This window comes from Trachypithecus francoisi, unplaced genomic scaffold (assembly GCF_009764315.1).
Source record: "Trachypithecus francoisi isolate TF-2019V2 unplaced genomic scaffold, Tfra_2.0 Lachesis_group8, whole genome shotgun sequence".
NCBI classification, from domain to species: domain Eukaryota; kingdom Metazoa; phylum Chordata; class Mammalia; order Primates; family Cercopithecidae; genus Trachypithecus; species Trachypithecus francoisi.
Genome location: NW_022681473.1, coordinates 74,538,228 through 74,558,211, shown reverse-complemented (window position 1 = coordinate 74,558,211; position 19,984 = coordinate 74,538,228). Strand labels below are relative to the sequence as shown.

Here is a 19,984-nt window from a genome sequence, read left to right as displayed (position 1 = left end):
AATAAAATAGTAAGGGATATACTTAATCTGTACATGTGACTTTAAATTTTCACAGAAGGCCTCAGACCAGAGTTTTGCTCCTAAAATGTGACCTAGTATGTTTAAGAACTTATAGATTAGACCTCCTGAGTCCCAGCGGCCTCCAGCTATTCATTAGATTGAATCAGTACTGATTCCTAATGGAGATATCTACTAGGCAAGGACTTCTGCACTTAGTGTAAGAATCCCAAAACTTTAGGCATGGCTGCCCTCTACAGTTAGAACCAGGTATAACTCAACTCTGAGGGTCTTTCCATGTTGAATTTTGCTCATACTTTGTTCCATATTGAATTTCCTTCAGATAAGTCTTATTTCATAAGGAGGAATTGCACAAGGGGCCTGATTAGAATGTAGATTTATTGACATTCTACTGGCCTATAGGATGAAAATGTAGGGTTGGGCTTCATAATCCATATTTATAATAAGCATCATAGATAATTATGACATAATCAGGTTTATTTTCCATCAACTTGGGAGAGAAGAGGAGAGTATTTTGGATATGGGTGGGGCAAAGGCACTTTATAAGGTACTGTCTTTGACTTAATAATTTGCAAGTTGGTATGTTCTTTTGTTCTAACCAATACATTTAAACTTTCTAAGGAGGAAGCATACCATGATATTGAGGCTTTTATTAGTTTATGATATAAGTGGTCTGGCATTCTGATGGGACCGCATCAGGAGGATGTGGTCAGTTTGCTATGGATACTTTGGACTACGTTGTTCCTGTATTTCAGGTGGGATTTCTGAATTTAACACCAAATTGGAAAGAGTCTTGGAATTACCATATTCATGTAAATGTGACAGCCCTGATCCTTCCCAAATAAATCTGAATACTTTGGAACATGTTTCTGGAGAAGTGCGTTATGTCTCTCATGATGCTGTTTTCTAAACTCTCCTCTACTTTTCTTTGAACCTAACCTTCAGACTTATTGATTATGTGACTTGAGCAAGTGATAAAACACTAAGGGGCTCAGTTTCTTCCCCTAGAAAAAATATGTTGAATAATATCTACCACTCAAGCTAAGAAATGAAATAAGCTATGTAAATTAAGAGCAGCTACCATGTACTGGGGCTTACCACAGGAATGTGTTGGTCAATATATCTGTCTCGTCTTCGTGACAACCCTTTAGGTTAGGGGTTAACACCTGCTAGTTACAGGTAAGCAAACAGGGGCTTGGATAATGTAAGTGACTTACACAAAGCCACATCTAGCACCAGAGCCAGAATCTGATTCCAAACTCTGATGTTTTGCTCTCTTTCTACCAACCATCTGTGAGGCATAGTGCCAGGCATCCAGGTGGCACCCAAAAAGTGCTAGTTTTACTCACTTCCTACCCCACACCCTTCTTATCACATTTGTTTTTGTCTTCCATAAGCAATTTTGCAGCTGTGCCAGCCAGCCACATGCTGAATTTTTTTTTTTTTTTTTTTGTGGTCTTTTTGCAATTTTGACAGCCTCAGTTAAAAACAAAAAACAAAAACAAAAAACAAACAAACAATAAAGCATCCATCAGTCTTATCATTCATACTTCTGGAACAACATAAGTACTACTTCTGGGTTTCCTGGAGCCTCAGAGACATCAAGGTGGGGAAGGGGCAGACGCTTCTTTTTTGAGTTTGATAAATGTTATGTCAAATAAAGCCTTGGTTCTGAGGCCGCTTCCCTACCCAGGGAGTGAGTGGGCTCGCTGACCCAGAAGTCAACGGCGTAGGGCACCAGCGAAATCATTTTGAGCCTGTTTTCTACCCCAGGTTTCTTTGCTGGCCCTCCCACCGCCCCCAGCAAGGCATGCTGTTGTCAAAGGGCTAGGAGGATGCTCCCTTCAGGGCTCCGCGCGGGCCTCCCCTTCCCTTCCCGGGAAGTCGGCCTCGGAGGTCTTCTACCCTCGGGTGGCTCTAGCGGTGGGGGCCAAATGCAGTCTCCGGGTCATGTCAGTGCGGGGAGGTCCCGTGCTCCCACGTTGGGGACTCCTCGGCGGCACCAAGAGCACCCAAAGGCAGGACCAGGCTGGCAAGCACCGCGCTTCCTCCGTTTCTCAGCCCCTCCCTCCCACCCCACTTGCCCGGCCAGCGCTCCCCACAGTGACTCTGGATTGCAGCAAGCCACTGGCTTTTTACCAAATCGGGAGCTGCAGTGTGTTTTTTCTTCTTCTTCTTCTTCTTCAGAGGAAATAATTTCAGCCCCCTTCAGCTCGCATGACAATCTTGTGTGACTGGGGAGAGTAGGCGGGCACATCCTTTTACATGCTAATACTGCCCCACCTCCTTTGAACCCTCCTCTAAGTGCCTCGCTTCCTTTTATTTTTATGGTTTATTTTTATTTTATTTTATTTTTATTTTACCTCCCCCAAATTCACCGTAGGGGGAAAAATTCTTTCTTGGTTCTGTCCCTCCCCCCACACGCCTCGTTCCCCAGGGAAGGGAGACCCCAAGAGGCTCGGTACTTGCCCGCGGCGTTGCTTCCACCGGGGCTCCAGGATGGCCACGGCGGGTGCAGGGGGCAGTGATCGAAGCGGCAGCTCGGTCTAGGCTGTCGCTCCATGTGCCTTGCGAGCACAGCGTTTGGGTCCCCCAGCGAGCTGCCACTGCCGCAGCCCGGAAGGAATGTCCCCTGTTGTTAAGGACCCTGACTGTTTTACACCAATGATTTGCCACTGCAAAGTTGCTTGCACCAACAACACTTTATCGTTGATGTTTGGATGCAAGGTAGGACGAGGTTCATGTCTTTTTAATGCATGTTGCCTCCCTCGGGGGAGAGAACAATTCCTTTTGTTGCTTGTTTATGTCTCTGCCTGTTGGGAGAGTGACAGAAGCTGCTGCGACTGCTCTGCTCTCTCTGGGAGCCAGCTGGGTTTGGGGGCCAAGAGATCGCACTGATTTTCTGGCGTCCGATGTTGGGCCGATAACTCAGTGGTGATGGGACCCTGATCTCTAACATACAGAAGCTGTAAGAGCAGATGCGGCTCGGAAATGGGCACCTTGGGTGGCTTTCTGCTTGGGATCTCCTTGTGCATTTTGCTAGTGACTGGGCTCCCGACTGCTGATTTGGGAGCTTCTGAACTCATCTCAGGTTACTACCACCTAGAGCCCCAACCCACTGGGCCAACTAGCAGGAGTAAGTGGGGTGGTGGATGAACTCCAGATGAAATTGAACACATCAATTTGCAATGTGACATATTTTAAGATAAAGAGCTTATTTTTATTTTAGACAGAAAATCTGGAGCTAGGCTCAGATTGCCCCCAGTTGCATGCTTTTCCCTTTTATACAATCCACTTGAAATCAACAAACAAATTTTATCAAGAGGTGGCGCAGTTACTCAGTAAAGTTTGTAGTGAATAACTGTCCCACCCCAGATTTTTGTAAAAGTGATTGGTGTTCCCAAAGAAATGAGGTTTGAAGGTTTTTAAAACAGGTTATCATTCATTGCTCCTTTTCTGAAATATATTCACGGGGCTTCCTTGTTGGACCTGATGATGCACTCCCTGAAAAAGATGCATAGAACTTGGTGTTTGAACGGTTTAAGCCGGTTAATGGCCTGAGTGCACGTCCTGTTACTGTAAGATACAAGTCTTCACTTCTTTTTGTTGTGAAAAGCCGGTGGATTCGTCCAGCTTATTTATATAAAACACTTCATGTGGCTACTGTGGTGACTAAGGAGAGAGAGAGTGAGAGAGAAAGAGCAAGAGAGAGAGAGAGAGAGAGAGAGAGAGAGAGAGAGAGCCTGCTTCATCTGAAATAAAGTTTGACTTCTCTAAGTGAATATGTATCACATTATACCTATTTTTCTGAAAGATAACAACAGAGATTGAATTGGACAGCTGGTAAGCACCTTAGGCAGTAAAGTTAATGAAACACACACTCTGAACTTCATGGGTAGCGCTCATAGGAGGTGTAAGCTTAATGGAAAAATTGGGAGTCAGGATTTTGTCTTATATTGGCTATGCCTAGAGAATGTCTCTTCTCTGGGCCTCAGATCTTCTTCTGTAAAATGAGGGCTGTGGATGAGCTTATCTCTGAGGCACCTGCCAGCTCTAACAATCTCTGATTAGGTCTTCATTGAAGTCATTGAATTATAATATTATTGCCAGAGATTTATGTTTTTCTACTCAATATGATAGGTTACACTTTAGGGTGAGTTAAACAATATATTGCCTGTACTAAAGAGTAGCTGGTTGTTCCTTTTGAAACCCCAAAGAGGTCTTAGAATTGTTGAAGGTTTGTGTGTTCATCACTGTCAGAAAGGTGTATGTGAATGAACAGCACCAGTAACTAAGGAGTTAGGTTCTCTCCCATACAACCTGCCACCCCTACCTCATGCTTTTATTCACCCTCCCAATTGCATTTACAGTAGCATCTTTGCAATGGTTACTGTTTAAAATCCATTCCCATGAACTTACAAGAATTACTTTGCAGTGCTAAATGATTATTAACTAAGGTGAATTATTTGTCAAGGGAAATTAAACACAAGCTAATAATCAAATAAGATAAGCCATTGGTGTAGAGAATGTTGTTGAATATGCATTCAACCCTTCAAGTTCATTTACAGACAAGTTTCTTTTATGCTGTTATATTTTCACCTGATTTTCAGACCATATTGGAGGGAATTAAAATAATTACAAGCACACACTTTTTTTTTTTTTTTTTTTTTTTTAAGGCTAAGGAAATACATTACTTAACTTTCTTTAAGTTCTCTTACTTTTGGTGTTTGGGTTTAGCAAATTCACTTTATGAGAGAGATTCATGTCAATAGAGTGAAACACCTATGTCATGTGTGTTGGCAGACATCATTTTTTGAAAAATAAATTAATGCTATGTGAAAATAAAATAATACTTTTAGAGACTCTAACCCATCTTATTTTACAAAGTATTTGAATAAGATAATTCTCAAATCCCTTTATAACAGGATCAATTATTATATTATAACCATACTTAACAGAAGGATAATTATAGATGAATTGACATAAGGATTCTACCTTATAATCTTAAATATGGAAAGAGTATTAGGACTTCCTACTGTAGCCTTCCTCCTAGTGAAGTTCTTCAACATTATCTGACAGATGAAAACAGAAAATAATACGGAAAATTTACCTCACATCAGGCTTAAGCTTCAAAGCTAAATTTTGTACTTACTATTGGTATGATTTATGTAAGTCTCAGTTTCTTCATATGTAAAGTGGCCATAGTAATAACTACTGCAGTATATATTACTATGTCATTGTGAGAAATAACATTTAAATGAGATGCCTGCAGTACTTACTATGTATAAATTCATCAAATGATTGTTGCTTTTATATGGCCCTAATTATTTTCATAGCTCCACTGAGGTGGGCTTATTACTTATAGGAGAAACTGCTTCCACTGTTACTAACATAGTTCTCGTCATAAATTCTTCATCTTTATTAAGAAATCAATCATTACTTTTCCCAAAGTTATTTTTCTTTGCTCTATGCTGTTTATATGAAATATAGGAACCATTTATATATTGATATGACATTCAGAAAATGAAGTACATTTATGAAAATTAATGAACAAATTATACTATTATTCCATTTGATCAGTAAATATTTATTAACCACACAAGAAATGCTACACACTGGAGGCATAGCAATAAACTGATCTTGTTCCCTTTGGTCTCAAATTTAAGTGATATGGCAGATGATTACATTTCTTACAATATTGATTTAAGAAAAAAATTATAAAGGATTTTCACTGAATCTTTTAGTAGTTAAAATGTAATTTAAATAATTTTTGAAAAAATCATGAAGACACAGATTTCAGTAAGGATACTTCAAAAACCTACAGTCATTTCAAGATTACCTAATAAGTGTGAAAATAAGAGTATTAGGATGGATATTTATTTCCTTTCCTGAAAGATATGTATATGGCAAAGTCTAAAACCATTTTCATGTGTAGGCCAAAGTGTCAGTTTCAAAAACACTAAAACTGTTTGCTCTAATTATCTCAGAATGGCTTGAAGGATGCTGAATAATTTGAGCTTTCAAACTAGACACTCAAAAGTTATCTTCTTTTGTTACTTAGCCATCTCCAGGATCCTTCTTGTTGCATCCTGACAGCTATTCAATTTAGTTAACTGACTATATGACTTATGACTGTAAACATGGAGTGTCTTTCTGTGCTAGGCATTATGATGGGCATTAGAGATACAAACGTAAGTCCAACACCATTTCTTCCACAAATTAATTCCGAGCCAATTGAGGAAGTAATTCCACTTCCTTTATTAAAATACAGATCACCCACTGTCCCACCTAACCTTAAGTTCTCATGAGAGAAACCAAAATAACCTTGTTCCATAAAAAGATTTTCTATTATATCAGTTTCCCCACCAACTTTTTTATTTGCTTATTTGTTTATTTTATTTATTTATTTATTTTTGCCCCTGTCCATATGCCATTAACACATTCACAAGGTAATTTATGGGAATAAACTTGCCATAGGGAAGGAGGACTCCTAAAAGGTTATTTTTTTCTCGTAGTAGTTTCTATGTCATTATCAGAAAATAGGCATCAACTTTACCTTCACTTAACTGTTTTCTCCATCCACAAAAATCAAAGTATTGAATTTAATTTCAAGGGCCAGACTAAATAGTATTTCTCTTTCCTGTTTCTTGTCTATAGCTGCATTGCAAAGGTCCACAGTCCGTGTGTGTGTCTCCCTTCTTTTATTCCCCTTTTTTATTCCCCAATATTTCTAAGACAAAAGAGAGTAGATTTTAGGTACTCTTACATACACACACACATATATACACACAGAGAATGTAACAGAGATAGTGGGTATGTTAATTAGTTTGACTGTAGTAACCATTTCACTATATCAAAACATTATGTTGTATATTTTAAATATTTACAATTTTAAAAGAAATGTGGCTAAAACTTGAGCACCTTTTTCTTTCTCATAATAGCCATTTGTTAATATAACAGCTCAACTGAATCACTGTGAAGCCCCTAGGACACATCAGGTATATTCAATATTGTTGTTATATATTAAGATAGGGGAAAGTTTTTGAAAATGTTACAGAGTCCTGAAATTTTGTTTTCTGGTGAATATTTGGACATTTTGTAACTTCCTTAACCCTCAAAGAAAAGGAGTCATCTTCCAGAAAGCAGCCTGCCTTTCTTCTACGGGGTGACTCTCACAAAAGAGAGCACAGGGAGAGTAACGAGGTTAAAATGGAATAAAATGGAAAAACAAAAAAAGGAGAGAATCAAAAGAAGAAAGGGATGAGTTCAAGGACTAAAAAAGCAAAAGGAAAGGGTAAAATAATTTGGTTTTATTAAACATATATACACTATCTTAGGTGTTTTACAAGTGTTATTTCTTCCGATCTCCATAGTTACCAGGCAAACAGAAAAAGGAGCAGGGAAGGAAGGAAAATAGAACAGAATGATGGGAAGGGAAAGATGGGGGGTGGAAAAAAGAGAGAGAGAGAGATAGAAAGGGGAAATGGGTTGTGGGCTCCCAGCCTCCAGAGGGTGCTCTAATACACCCCCAAGATCAGAGGGCCTGTCAGAACCTCCTTGGTGGACAGTTCCCTGGAAACTTCTGGCTTTCTCCACCTCTCCCAGACCCCTTTTTCCGGCCTAGACAGTCTCTGTGGCAGAGAAGTAGTTTTGTTTGCCCATTTGTTTATTTAAATGTGGCCAATTTTGTTATAAATTATTCGTGGTAGCAGAGGAGCCATCAATTTATATATAATTATGTGTTTTTTTTGTCACTAGCAGGGTGGTTTCCCTTTACATATTTTGAATATTGCCAAAGGTTGACAATTTTGGTATATGTTTTTTTTTATTTTATAGTAATATATGTTCATTGAAATACATTAGAAAAAAATAGAAATTCAGAAAACAAACTTTAGAAAATACTTTTTGTTTCAGAGGACTAGATGTAAAAACTTAATATTCCAGTGTCTGTTTCCCTAGTTTTCCAGTACTATTTTGGTTTCCTTGGTTTATACGTGACTTATTTTAAAAATGCTGTTGTAATCATGTTGAGTTTGCATTTGAATAATTTAAATTTATATTAGGCTTTGTGAATGTATTTTAATTGCTGAATAACAGTTAACTATCCTTTTGATATTTTGGCTTTTTTCCCCTTAAATTTTCTACTATTAAAAATAAAATAAACATCTTGGGGAATAAGTCTTTTTTGGATTTAAAATTATTTCCTTTGGATAGGACAGAATAAGTAAAATTACTAAGTCAGATTTTAAAAAATAATTTAAGATGCTTGATGATGGGTATTTCTAAGTTTATTTTAATCATAGTTATATAAATTTGTACTGCCACAGGCTACTTTGTATGTCATCACATTCTTCATCTTTACTTTATGGATTTGTAAATAAGAGGTAGTCTAGTGTTTCTCCTGAATAGGATTAAAACTCTGTTAGACTTTGAGTTAATAGGAGTCTCATGACTATATTGCTTTGTATCACCTTAAAATTACCTAATATGCAAAAAATCCAAATGTTTAAAATTGGCACATAAAGGAGTCAGCTATTTACATTGCCAAGACTTCAGTTTTTCTCTCAACACATACCCACACTGACCTGCTACCAGCTGTCAGATACTGTTTTCAGAAATGTCAACTCACTTAATCTTTACAGTGCCCCTTTGAGATGGGTATAGTAGTTATTCTAGTGTTACAGATAGGGAAATTGGGGCACAGGTGGTTTAAGTAATTTGCCCGAAGACATATAGCTCTTAAATAGCAGAGCCAAAATTTGAACCTAAGCAGGTTAGATTTGGAGTCTACACTCATTTCCAATATAATTTTGGTACTCTTTCAAATAGCATGATTCTCTGCTTAAGTGCCTTTAAGCTATGAGTCAATTTGCAAAAATGTCATTTACGCACACCTGAATTTGAATGTAAGGCACATTGATCAGAGGAGTCAGTTTTATTGTACAAGAATTTCTTTTGAGAGGAGTTTGATCCAAACATCATTTTTCATAGTATTCACACTATCATTTTCCACATGAGGTTATTAAATCATATGGACAGGAGGTGACTTACTCAAGGTCATACAGCAAATTACAGAGTCATGGCTACAACTAGGTCTCCTCGTTTCTAACTCAATGTTACTCTTTCTACGTCATGACCTCTAACTCTGAACTAGAAGTTTTGGAAATCAAGGTGAGAAAAGAGAAACTGACAAGTTTTATCTGCAAGAAGCTGGAAAAATAACACCCTCCTTTCAGGACTGTTGTAAAAATTAAGTGATATATCACATATCAAAACATTTAGCACAATACCTGGTATGTGGTAACTATAAAATATGTGGATTTCTTTCTATGTTATCAAACCACTTTACATATTGCTGAGAAGATGGAGATTGCTGATAGAGTCAACTGAATAGTGTTAAACACTTAGAAATTCACCTATCAGTAAATTGGATGTATTTTAACCTACCAATGCATTGTTGAAGTCTTCTAATGCTACAAAAGGCAGAATCTGGAAGTTTATATAATTCACACCAAAAACAAAAATCCTAGATGATACCTGACCCAGAAAGAGAAAATGAAAAATGAGCTAAGGAGTTAAACAGGTGCTTATGTCCCAAACAAGCAGGCTGCACGGACCTTTTGTCCCCTTTAACAATATATACTTGCCACTTCTAGGTCTTTTACAGTTTTTATTTTTAATAGTAGAAAATTTGAGAGAAAAACCCTGAATATAAAAAATGAGGGTTAACTTTTATGACATCAATAAAGTATGTTCACAGAAAGGGAATACTGATTTGGAGAATTCAGGATCCTGAAGGAGCTCAGACTTTAAGAAGTCTTTTGCCTTGTATGCAATTATGGGTGTCTAGGTAAAGTTTTAAATAAAATACATATGGTGAAATAATTCCCAGGATCTTTTGAATTACATTACCCCTGGACTCTTATGGCATGTAATACTTTATAATTGTATCCTAATTGTAATATTCAGTTGAAAATTCTGTTTGCTTATCCATTTGCTCATCTAAACTGTAGGGATTGTAGGGGCAAGGGCCATATTATATTAATTTAGTATAATGCCTGGAAGATCCAGTAAATATAATTATGCCTATTGCACAGAAGGCAGTTAATACATAGTTGTTGATTGAATGAGTGAGTGATACAGGTGCTCATAAATGTTTACTGAATGTAGAAGTGAAAAAATAAATGGTGCCTATTTTGTTGTTTATTTGTCACTTTTCTTTAAAATTTGTCTTTGATAACTTAACCTCTCGTGTTATCAAACTTCCCAGAGATCATGTTCCCTGAAATAAAGACTAGGCATTACTTAATGTGCTACCTTGATGTAGTGGTTAACTTTATGTGTCACCTTCACTGGGCCAGACATTTGGTCAAATATTATTCTAGGTATATCTGAGAGATTGTTTCTGGATGAGATTAAATTGGTAGGCTGAATAAAGAAGATTGTCCTCCCTAATGATGTGGGTGAGCCTCATCCAACCAACTGAAGACCTGAATAGAACAAAAAGCCTGAGTAAGAGGGAACTTCTCCTGCCTGCCTGCTTTGAGTTGATGCATTGACCTTTACTGGCCTTTGGATTTGAAGTGAAACATTGGCTCTTTTTGGGTTTTGAGCCTGCTGGCTTTCGTACTGGAACTTATATCATCAGCTTTCCCAGTTCTCATGCCTTTAGACTAGAATTGGAACTGCATGTTGGCTCTCTGGGATCTCCAGCTTGCTGACTGCCGACCTTGGGACATAACCTCCATAATAATGGGAACCAATTCATATGTGTGTGGAGGGGGAGAGGGTGGGGGAGGACAGATAGACTGATTATCTATCTATCTATCTATCTATCTTCTACTGGTTCTGTTTCTCTGGAGAACCCTGACTAATACAGCTAGTATCTGGGGTGAGATGCCTGGCTGTGTCATCACTAATAAGCCGTTCTTGCCTAGTAAGGTACAGAGAAGCTAATAAATCATAAAAGCAGTCAGATCTCCATGCCATGGTGATCTTATTGATATTAAAATTGTTTCCTCATAAGGTTATAGATATATTTTATTATAAGTCACAGATTATACTTCCAGAGATACCATAGTAGAAAACATTTAAAACTAATGATTTTTCAGATATATATATATATATACACACACACACATACATGAATGTACTTGTCAGATATATGAACACATTACATATTTCAGTGATTATAAAGAACATAATATTTTTTCTATATAAATTTAAATGATAATGTCAGATAGAATAAGAATAGTGTCCCAAATGATGGCTTCTGGAAATCTTATAAATAAAGTAATATTTTTGAAACTTCCATTTTTGTGTGTGTATGTGTGTGTGTGCATAATTCCTAATATAAAATACATAATTTTGATGGGGTTTCATTGCATTATCTTTATTGAAGTTTTTTCCAAATTCCTAAAGTAGTTTAAATTATTTAATTTGATGAATGAGCACACTAAAAACAGTCATTATCTCTAAAATGCTGGTCCACTGCACTGCAACTGCCTTAATATCCACATTATGGATTAAACCAGACAGGGATTAATGATATCACTGCATCATATGGCAAATAATGATACTATCATATTATCAAATAATAATTAATGATATTACATTTATAAGTTCTCAAATAAGATGGCAGCTTTATGTCAGTTGACTTATTATCTAAGGGTAGGAGACTTTGATTTTTCTCTTGGAGCCATGTCTCAAGTATCCTCATTATGGTTTGGTGAAAATCTCCACTTGGAGAAATGTAGGTACACTTGTCCATTAATCAATTTCTAGTTCTCTCTTGAGCATATATATTGTGCTTAACATTATAGTGGGCACCTTAGGTTAGTACTCAAACATGGTAAAATAGTTTCTGCCTTGGGGACCTTTCAGTTTAGCTGGTGAGCTATGGCTAAGGAATGCACATGGAAAAAATCCTCACAGAGCAGATTGGACTCCTCCTTTTTGGGTGATCACCACCTGCAGTGTTTTAGTCTAAGGACTTTACGTGAATTAATCTGTACACTATTCAAAATAGATCCATTTAGGAAGTCATTAATTGCTATGTGACACTATCTCTTCGTCAGTACAACTAATATCATATGAGGGACCATACAGTAGTTTAAAAGCAGTCTCCTACTTCAGTAGGTTGGAAGGCCCTACTCCAGAATTTAATGAGAGGGCAAAAGAACCAATGATGTCTTTAGGTATAGAGAAGGATTTTTGAAGTTAGTCAAACTAAATCTGGGGTTTTTAAAACCTTGTACTATGTCAGAAAGGAAAAAAATAATTTGGTTTTCTATTCAAATCTATAATTGATCTCTATGGTCCAACACTTCTTAAGAAGTGTTGAAAGTAGTAGTGTGGCATTGAAGGTACGCCTTCCCCTTGGATAGAAGGGAGAAGGGAGAAAGGAGGGAGGAAGAGGGGGAGAGAATGTTAGATTATATATCCTATTCTACCCTCTGTACCAAGCAGAGATACTCTGAGTGTGCTCTTGGGCAGGCAAACATAGATATAAGAAGCAAGTCCTGAGGGTAGAGTTTGGCATTACAAAATATTGTGACTGAACCATTAGCCCTGTGACTTTGAGGAAGCCCCTTCACTTCTCTGAGCTCTAGTTTCTTCATCTATATGACAGAGATAAGATATATTTAATGTGTTTGTTATACCAATAAAACAAGAAAGTAGCTAATACAATGTCTCACATGTAGTAGTCATTAAATACCTGTTAGTTTTCTTTCTCTTACTCTCTCAGATGTAGTTCTTTCTCTTTTCACTTTTATTTGCATTAACATAGTATTAAATAACCTAGAGAGAAGCTTTTTCATGTTCATACCCAAAACTCACAAGTGAGAAAGAAAAGAGTTAACTGTGTAAACCAGATCATATATTAACTATATTCAATCTTCCTTCGCTGAGTTTCACCAAGTACCACCACTTTGCTAGATAAGGTTTCATTTATCATCTCTAGCATATTATTAATATATCCTATTTTCTCCTATTTGAAGTAGTTGGCATAACCTTTCCCATCCCCACTATCTCACTTCAGAGTCTGCTAGAGAATGCTCCCTACCCTCAAAGCAGCTTCCATGTGAGCACAGATTCAGTAATGTGTGTGTTATTATAGCTTTTGTTACCAGACGTATTGGTGCCTGACGATATTCAATTAGATAATTTTTTTCCTAACATCTGCTGCCTGAGAAAATTTTGTTTTAAATATTAGTAATCTTTATTTTCTTTATTTAAAAGGCCAGATGACCATCCAAAAGAAATGTTCCTTGGTATTCTGCAGGCCTGCCTAATTCCTAAATGCACCCTTTATGAGTTTTGTAAAATGAGACATTTTCTTTCTGTACTTGTACATTGCCCTTTTCTGGAACTATTTCCCCAACAATTGCTATGGTTTGTCTCTCAAGCCAGAGGAAAGAAAAGGGTTTTATAATGAAAATGCTGACAGGTTCTTAGCTACAGCAGTATGAGTGGGGATGCTATGATCTCATTTATTGTAGAAACCGGATGCCTGTTTTGGCTAACGGGAGAACAAGCATCTTCTAGAGCTCTGGGGTTTTAAATTTTTTTTTTTTTTTTTTGAGACGGAGTCTTGCTCTGTCGCCCAGGCTGGAGTGCAGTGGCCGGATCTCAGCTCACTGCAAGCTCCGCCTCCCGGGTTTACGCCATTCTCCTGCCTCAGCCTCCCGAGTAGCTGGGACTACAGGCGCCGCCACCTCGCCTGGCTAATTTTTTGTATTTTTCGGTAGAGACGGGGTTTCACTGTGTTAGCCAGGATGGTCTGGATCTCCTGACCTCGTGATCCGCCCGTCTCGGCCTCCCAAAGTGCTGGGATTACAGGCTTGAGCCACCACCGCACCCGGTCTTAAATTTTCATCTTGAAAAGTTTGCAAAGAAAAAACAGTGTAGCTATAGATAAATAGGAAACCCAGAATATGCAAACTGCACCTTTGTTCTTCTAATAGAAGTACTAAATTGAATTTCAAAAAGGTTCTTAGATGAAAGTGGTCATAAAGTTTAAGAGACTAAAAATGGGGATTGTGTATTTGCTTGCTGTGTACAGAACTTATCTCTTTGTAATGATTATATCTGGCAATTTAGAAAGTACTCTCAATCTTGATCTTACTCATATTTTAAAATAATGTTTATTGTTATTATATAGAAAGGCTTTGTAAACTAGTTATCTTTTATCCCCCAATACAACATCTCTGTGAGGTAGATATTTTTATAGACAAGAACACTAAGTCACCTTAAGGTGAAAATTCTCTTTACTAGGAAGGTTGAAGCATCAGGCCGAAGACCATTTCCCCATAATATTGTTCAGATGATCAAAGAACTATTTGGGGGCTAGACTAGATGGCCCCAAATTAAAGTTCCTTTCATATTAATGCTTAAATTTGGCTATACCTTGCCCAATATGACCAAGCCCAAAGTCATGGCACTTGGGTTTAAGCCCAGGTTTCTGACTCTGAGTCCCGGGGAAGTCTCTATTTTTCTTATTTGTCCCTCTTTGAGCATTTTTCAGGGACTGACCATGCTTCCAAAGCATTAAACCAATGTATTTCTGGGATGCTACAAAGAGCAAAGGGAGAAGCTGGTGCTTGCCCCACAATTTTCATTTATATATTTGTATGATCAAAATGAGTCCATGTTACCTAGTCGAATCTTGAAAGCCAGAGTATACATAGTACAGAGGGCTCAGCTAATGCATACTCTCAGGTAAAATTCCATCTGTGCAATGAAGACTGACAAATATTTCAGATAACAAGGGCAGAAGTAGAGCTGAGTGACTTCAGGATATTTGTCTCTTCTTTCCTCTGGCTTTTAACCTCTTTCATCCAGCTCCTAGCTTGGGAATACAGCCTGTTGTACTCTTATAATGGATAAGAGTATGTAATTAGGCCAGTTGAAGTCACTTCTGGCTTTCTCTTTTATTCTTTTACATTCCACTTCAGAAGTCCAGGACCTGGATATTACCTTGATACTTCCAGTTAAATCAGTTTCATGTGCACCTCCATTAGCAGTCATTTACACTTTTAGTGTCAAGCCAGGAAACTCAGCAAGAATGTGCAGGTGCCCAAAACCCTGCTACTTCTACAGAGGAGATTTGTGGAGTCAAATATGTCTGAATGAAAAAAATGTATCTGAATGAAAAAGATAGCTTAGGTGGTAAATGTTCTGGGTTCTGGGGAGACAGATACAAATCACTTATAGATTTGATCTCAGATTAAACAGAATTCTACTAATATTCAAACTCTAGGTGTTTGCTTGTGGAGCTGTATTTGCTAGGCCTGGACAATTTTTGGATGTTGCCAGACCCTTATTCATGTTTTTTGCTCCATTCTTTGGACTCAGGAAGATAACTTTTAAATTTTTCTGACCAGAAAGGATAGTCTGAAATGTATTATTTTTCACTATCACAGCTAAGTGTTCTGCAATTTTGAATAAGCATTTGGCATTGGTGTACAAGTCTCCCTTAAATATAACTTTACAGAAGAGGTCTATCTGGAAAACTCTAGACTACCTTTACAGTTGTTAGATTAACTTTTTGTCTTCACATTTAATTGACAGTGTTTTACTTTACTTAGTTTTTCTCTGAAGCAGTTTTGGAAAACTGTATAGCAACTTCAATGCCAGTGTAATGAAATTTGTAGCAAAGTAAGAGATAATGAATAGACTTAAATAGATTTATAGAAGTCCCTCCCTTCCTCCCTCCCTCCTTTCCTTCCTTTCTTCTTTCCTTCCTTCCTTCCTTTCTCTTTCTTTCCTCCTCTCTCTGTTTTCTTGTTTATTTGCTCATTTTACTAGTTATAAGTCAAGACTACTTTCTTGCTTTCTGTCTGGAGAAGCCGGTTTTCCAAAGTAAGTTTCATCAGTACCAGGGTATTAATGTTCAGGACCTGATGTTGTATTTCACAGATGATGGTTTTGAAGATCCTTATTACCTATCACAGACTCAGTTCCATTTCATCTAATTCTATGTGGAATTGTGTTAAATCAAGATGTTTCAATGTATCACTCAGAAAATATTAATGAGATCATTTATACAGTATGTCTAAAATTGCTTAGTTTCAAATGAGTAATCCTGACTTATTGAACAGTTTGAAACCTTTCCTTGTATATAATCTGGCTGCCCAGAGCCCCCCAAGGCACTCTCTGTATAGTTGCTTTTGGCTCTGAATTGTGTTGGCACCTTGTGCTATTATTTAATCGTTGCATATAAATATTCTACTTATTGCCAACAAGAACATTCATGTGTTTAGCAAATACAGTATTGATCCTTTTCTACACTTGCCTAATGCCTTATAATGGTATGGACTTTATCCAAGGAGGGAGGCCATCAAGGAAATATTAATAGTATTCCTTCAGGACTCAATTTGTATCATCTCCTCATGGAAGATCTCCCTGGACTTTGTATCATCTCTGCTCACGTGGTGTCACGGACTTCTTTCCTTCACATTGAACTCAATTGTCACAAGGCTGTAAATAGCATGAGGTGTCAGAGTCCGGGACGTAACATCCAGAACACCTAGCTAGTGCTATAGTGCTTACAACATAAGCTCAATTTATTATGTTTGTTGAATGAATGCTTTATATGATCTATTGTTTAATTATTTAGGCAATTGAGATCTGGTGTTAATTTCAAAGAAGGACCTGTTGAATAATGACACCCATCATACTTCATTCTTAGGGTATTTTTATCTGCATATAATTTCTACTGAACTCCATGACAGCAGAGGGAAAATGAAGTATTTGATAAATATATATTGAATGAACAAATAAATGAATCCCTTGGTCACCAAGACTGAGACCTAGAAGTTGGTTGATAAGTACTTGGTGAAGAATGAATGGATGCATGAAGGTCTGTAAACATAATTCCCATAGTAGCCTTTATTTTTTGAGTTAATTTAAATCCATCTTAAAACAATCGATAGTTTTGTACCAGCTGGAAAGGATATGTTTTGCTTTTATTGCTTATAAAATAAGCAACTTTTGTCTCTCCGACTTAGAATCCATGTATGGTCCAATGTCTTCAATAGAATTGAATGATTTGCAATAGAACTGGTAAGAAGAGTTGGTCCTGTATTTTGTAGGATGAGGCCTGGTTCCAGTGCTGCCACAGGAACCTGTCAGCCATGGTGCTCTGGTCTTCTGGCTTTGTTAGACATGTAGGCATGAACTAGTCTAGGGAAAGGAGAAATCTGGAAAATTCCCCTATGTGTAGGCAGCTTCTCAGCACCATTGTCTTCTCCATCCCAACTACACTAGAATTCCCAGTCCCTGTGTAAGCCTTTCTGAAGTAAGTCATTTATTTTCCATTTCTTAGTTAAACTACTTTGAATGATTTATTCCCTTTAAAAAATCATTCTGGCCAACTAGGCAAAACTGCTAAAGACTGTTGCTAAGAGCAACCAGCTAAAAAGTTTGTTCTTAAATTAACTAGCAAGCCACCTCAAATCCTTTTCTAGAAATGAGTGTGTGCACATGTGTGCAGGCTCATGTGCCTACTTAAATTTTAAAAAAAAAAAAAATATATATATATATACACATATATAATATATATATGAATTAACTACTTACTACCTGTAGATTCAACTTAAACCAGGGTTCCTGTCTAGAAGAACAAATTAAGAAGTGGGAAATGACAGTGCTTTGTGAAAGTAACACAATTAATGAATTAATTACTTAGGAAAAACTCTGGTCAATAATGATTAAGCCATTTGAATAGCAAAATTATTCATATTTTCATATTTTTAAGCCATTATATTGGTGTGAATTTGAGGCTACATGTAGAAAATCTAGGTTGTGTACTCCATGAGGGACAGGGCTATCTCTTATTTATGTATCACTTTACCTCTAATTTTCAGTATGATACCTCACACATAGTAGGTGCTTATTAATATTTGTTGTATACATGAAGGAATGACTGTGTAGATGGTAGTCCAATTTTACTAATGAGAAATTAGCTGCCCAGAGTAATAAATAATGTTCCATAGGTTTATAGAGCTAAATGGGCTAAACTGCTCTTCAAACTCAAGTCTGCCAAACTCTGAAAACTGTACTCTGAAGTGAAATGTTGTTTCTTCTTTTAAATACTTTACAGAAGAACAAAACTTTGCAGAACTCAGATTTAGACTCCTAATAATTTAAGAATCAGCATCTGTGAACATAGAGTATCCTAGAGGTAGGGATGTGAGTTTACAAATTCAACATAACTGGATTAAAAACTCCTACCATTTATTAGCAGTAGGGACATGGGAAAGATACTTAAACCTCCTGAAGACTTGTCTTCAAGTGCAAAATGAAAACACTAGTGGCATGTTCAAACACGTATTGTAAGAATTAAATGAGATTATAAATTAAATATACAGGCAATTAATATGATATATGCTAAGAAGTACTGGCTGCTATTATTACTGTTATTTAAAGCAGAGGAAAAAACAATATAGTAATGTGCTATTCTGGGGAATGTATTATCCTAACATATATATATATAAATACACACACACACACACACACATACACACACACACACATATGTACATGCATATATACATCTCATCACTGCATACTTTTAGCATTATTTTCTAAGCTAAGAAGGCACTAAAAATATTATCCAGGAGCTCTTATGGGCATTTCTAGTCTAAAAAATGTATTTTTAATCTTCTTATTTAACACTTTCACTGAGAATATCTTCAAAATTGAAGATTTGGCTAGTTGGCTTATGTTAATTGTTATTAAATTTACCTACCAAAATTTGTTTTTTCTCTTAACTCAAGCTCTTGAGACCCAAGTGACTAATCATGTGTTAATGTTTTGAGAAAACTATAGTGTAGTGTGGGGCATTTTGTGGAATTGAGCTTTATTTGTTTACCTCATAGAGGGAGCATTGGTGGTGGGCAACTGTGTGATCCTTGCAAACATGAATGGTAAATATTTGTTTTCGTCATTTGTTGAATCACTTTTTTTCAGCACCCACTGCTTATCTTGGTAGAAATCATCATCTTCAGTATCCTATGGCTTTGTTCAAATCTAATCTGAGGAAAGAAAAGTTGATCATTTAGAGCAAGTCAGGGTCTCAGGGTTTTCTTCAGAGAAATTTAGTAAACCCTACTACAGTAGACACAATGGAAACCATGATTCATGTGTACGGTAGCACCTAACAGTCTTCCTTGTAAAGATAGCACATTCATTTTTTAAAAAGAAGGATGACTCAATTAATCTAAGCATAGGAACACTTCATTCATCTTGCATAATAAAGAGAGTGTGGGTTCTGCTTAAGCATATTTTTCTCTCTAATAAGGTAAACCCGTTTTAAGTGTATAAAACATTTTTTATTTTTACGAATTTTTGGTGAAACTTTTTAGAAGTGTGAACTCCCTGTTTCAATAATACTATAAGGACCAAATGACATCAGGCAAGAAAGCTCTGTTGGAAAAATTTGATTCTCTCAATACATAATTATTAATTCATTTACTTTTTTATCTCAATAAGTAATTATTAATTCATTTGCTTTTTAACAAGTATTTATAGATCTTTGCATGTGCCAGACACTGTGTGAGGTTCTGAGAAGCCTCACACAGTGTCTGATGAAGACAACAGATGTAGTCCCTCCTTCGTGGAGTTTATAGTATAGTGGAAGAGACGGAAGACTTAAATATGTATACAATAACATCTACAAAGAAGGGAACGACATGATAGGCGATCATATATATAAGGCCTGATTTAAACTGTGAAGTCATTAAAGGTTTCAATGCAGAAGTAATGCTTGTAAAGGATGAGTTAGAATTAGAAAGGTTACAAAGAATGTCTGAAGGTGTTAGGATGAGAAGTGCTTTGAGACAGAGCAAACGAAAATATTTGAGAGTATAATCAAGGCTTAGTGACTGATTAATGGGTAAGGAAGGTGAAAACAAGAGAAGAGTCAAAAGACATTTTACATTTTAAGCCCAGAGTTCTGAAA

At 36.8% G+C, this 19,984-nt stretch overlaps 1 protein-coding gene across 2 annotated transcripts in view; it reads left to right on the top strand.

Annotated features, from left to right (window-relative positions):
* Nucleotides 1-2,307: 2,307 nt before the first annotated feature.
* Nucleotides 2,308-19,984, top strand: part of DLG2 (discs large MAGUK scaffold protein 2) — a 1,315,102-nt gene continuing 1,297,425 nt past the window's right edge. For both annotated transcript variants that reach the window (XM_033207409.1, XM_033207408.1), the window contains exon 1: nt 2,308-2,745. In XM_033207409.1, the coding sequence (XP_033063300.1) occupies nt 2,644-2,745 (102 nt within the window). In that variant the 5' untranslated portion in view covers nt 2,308-2,643. The remainder of the gene's footprint in view (nt 2,746-19,984) is intronic.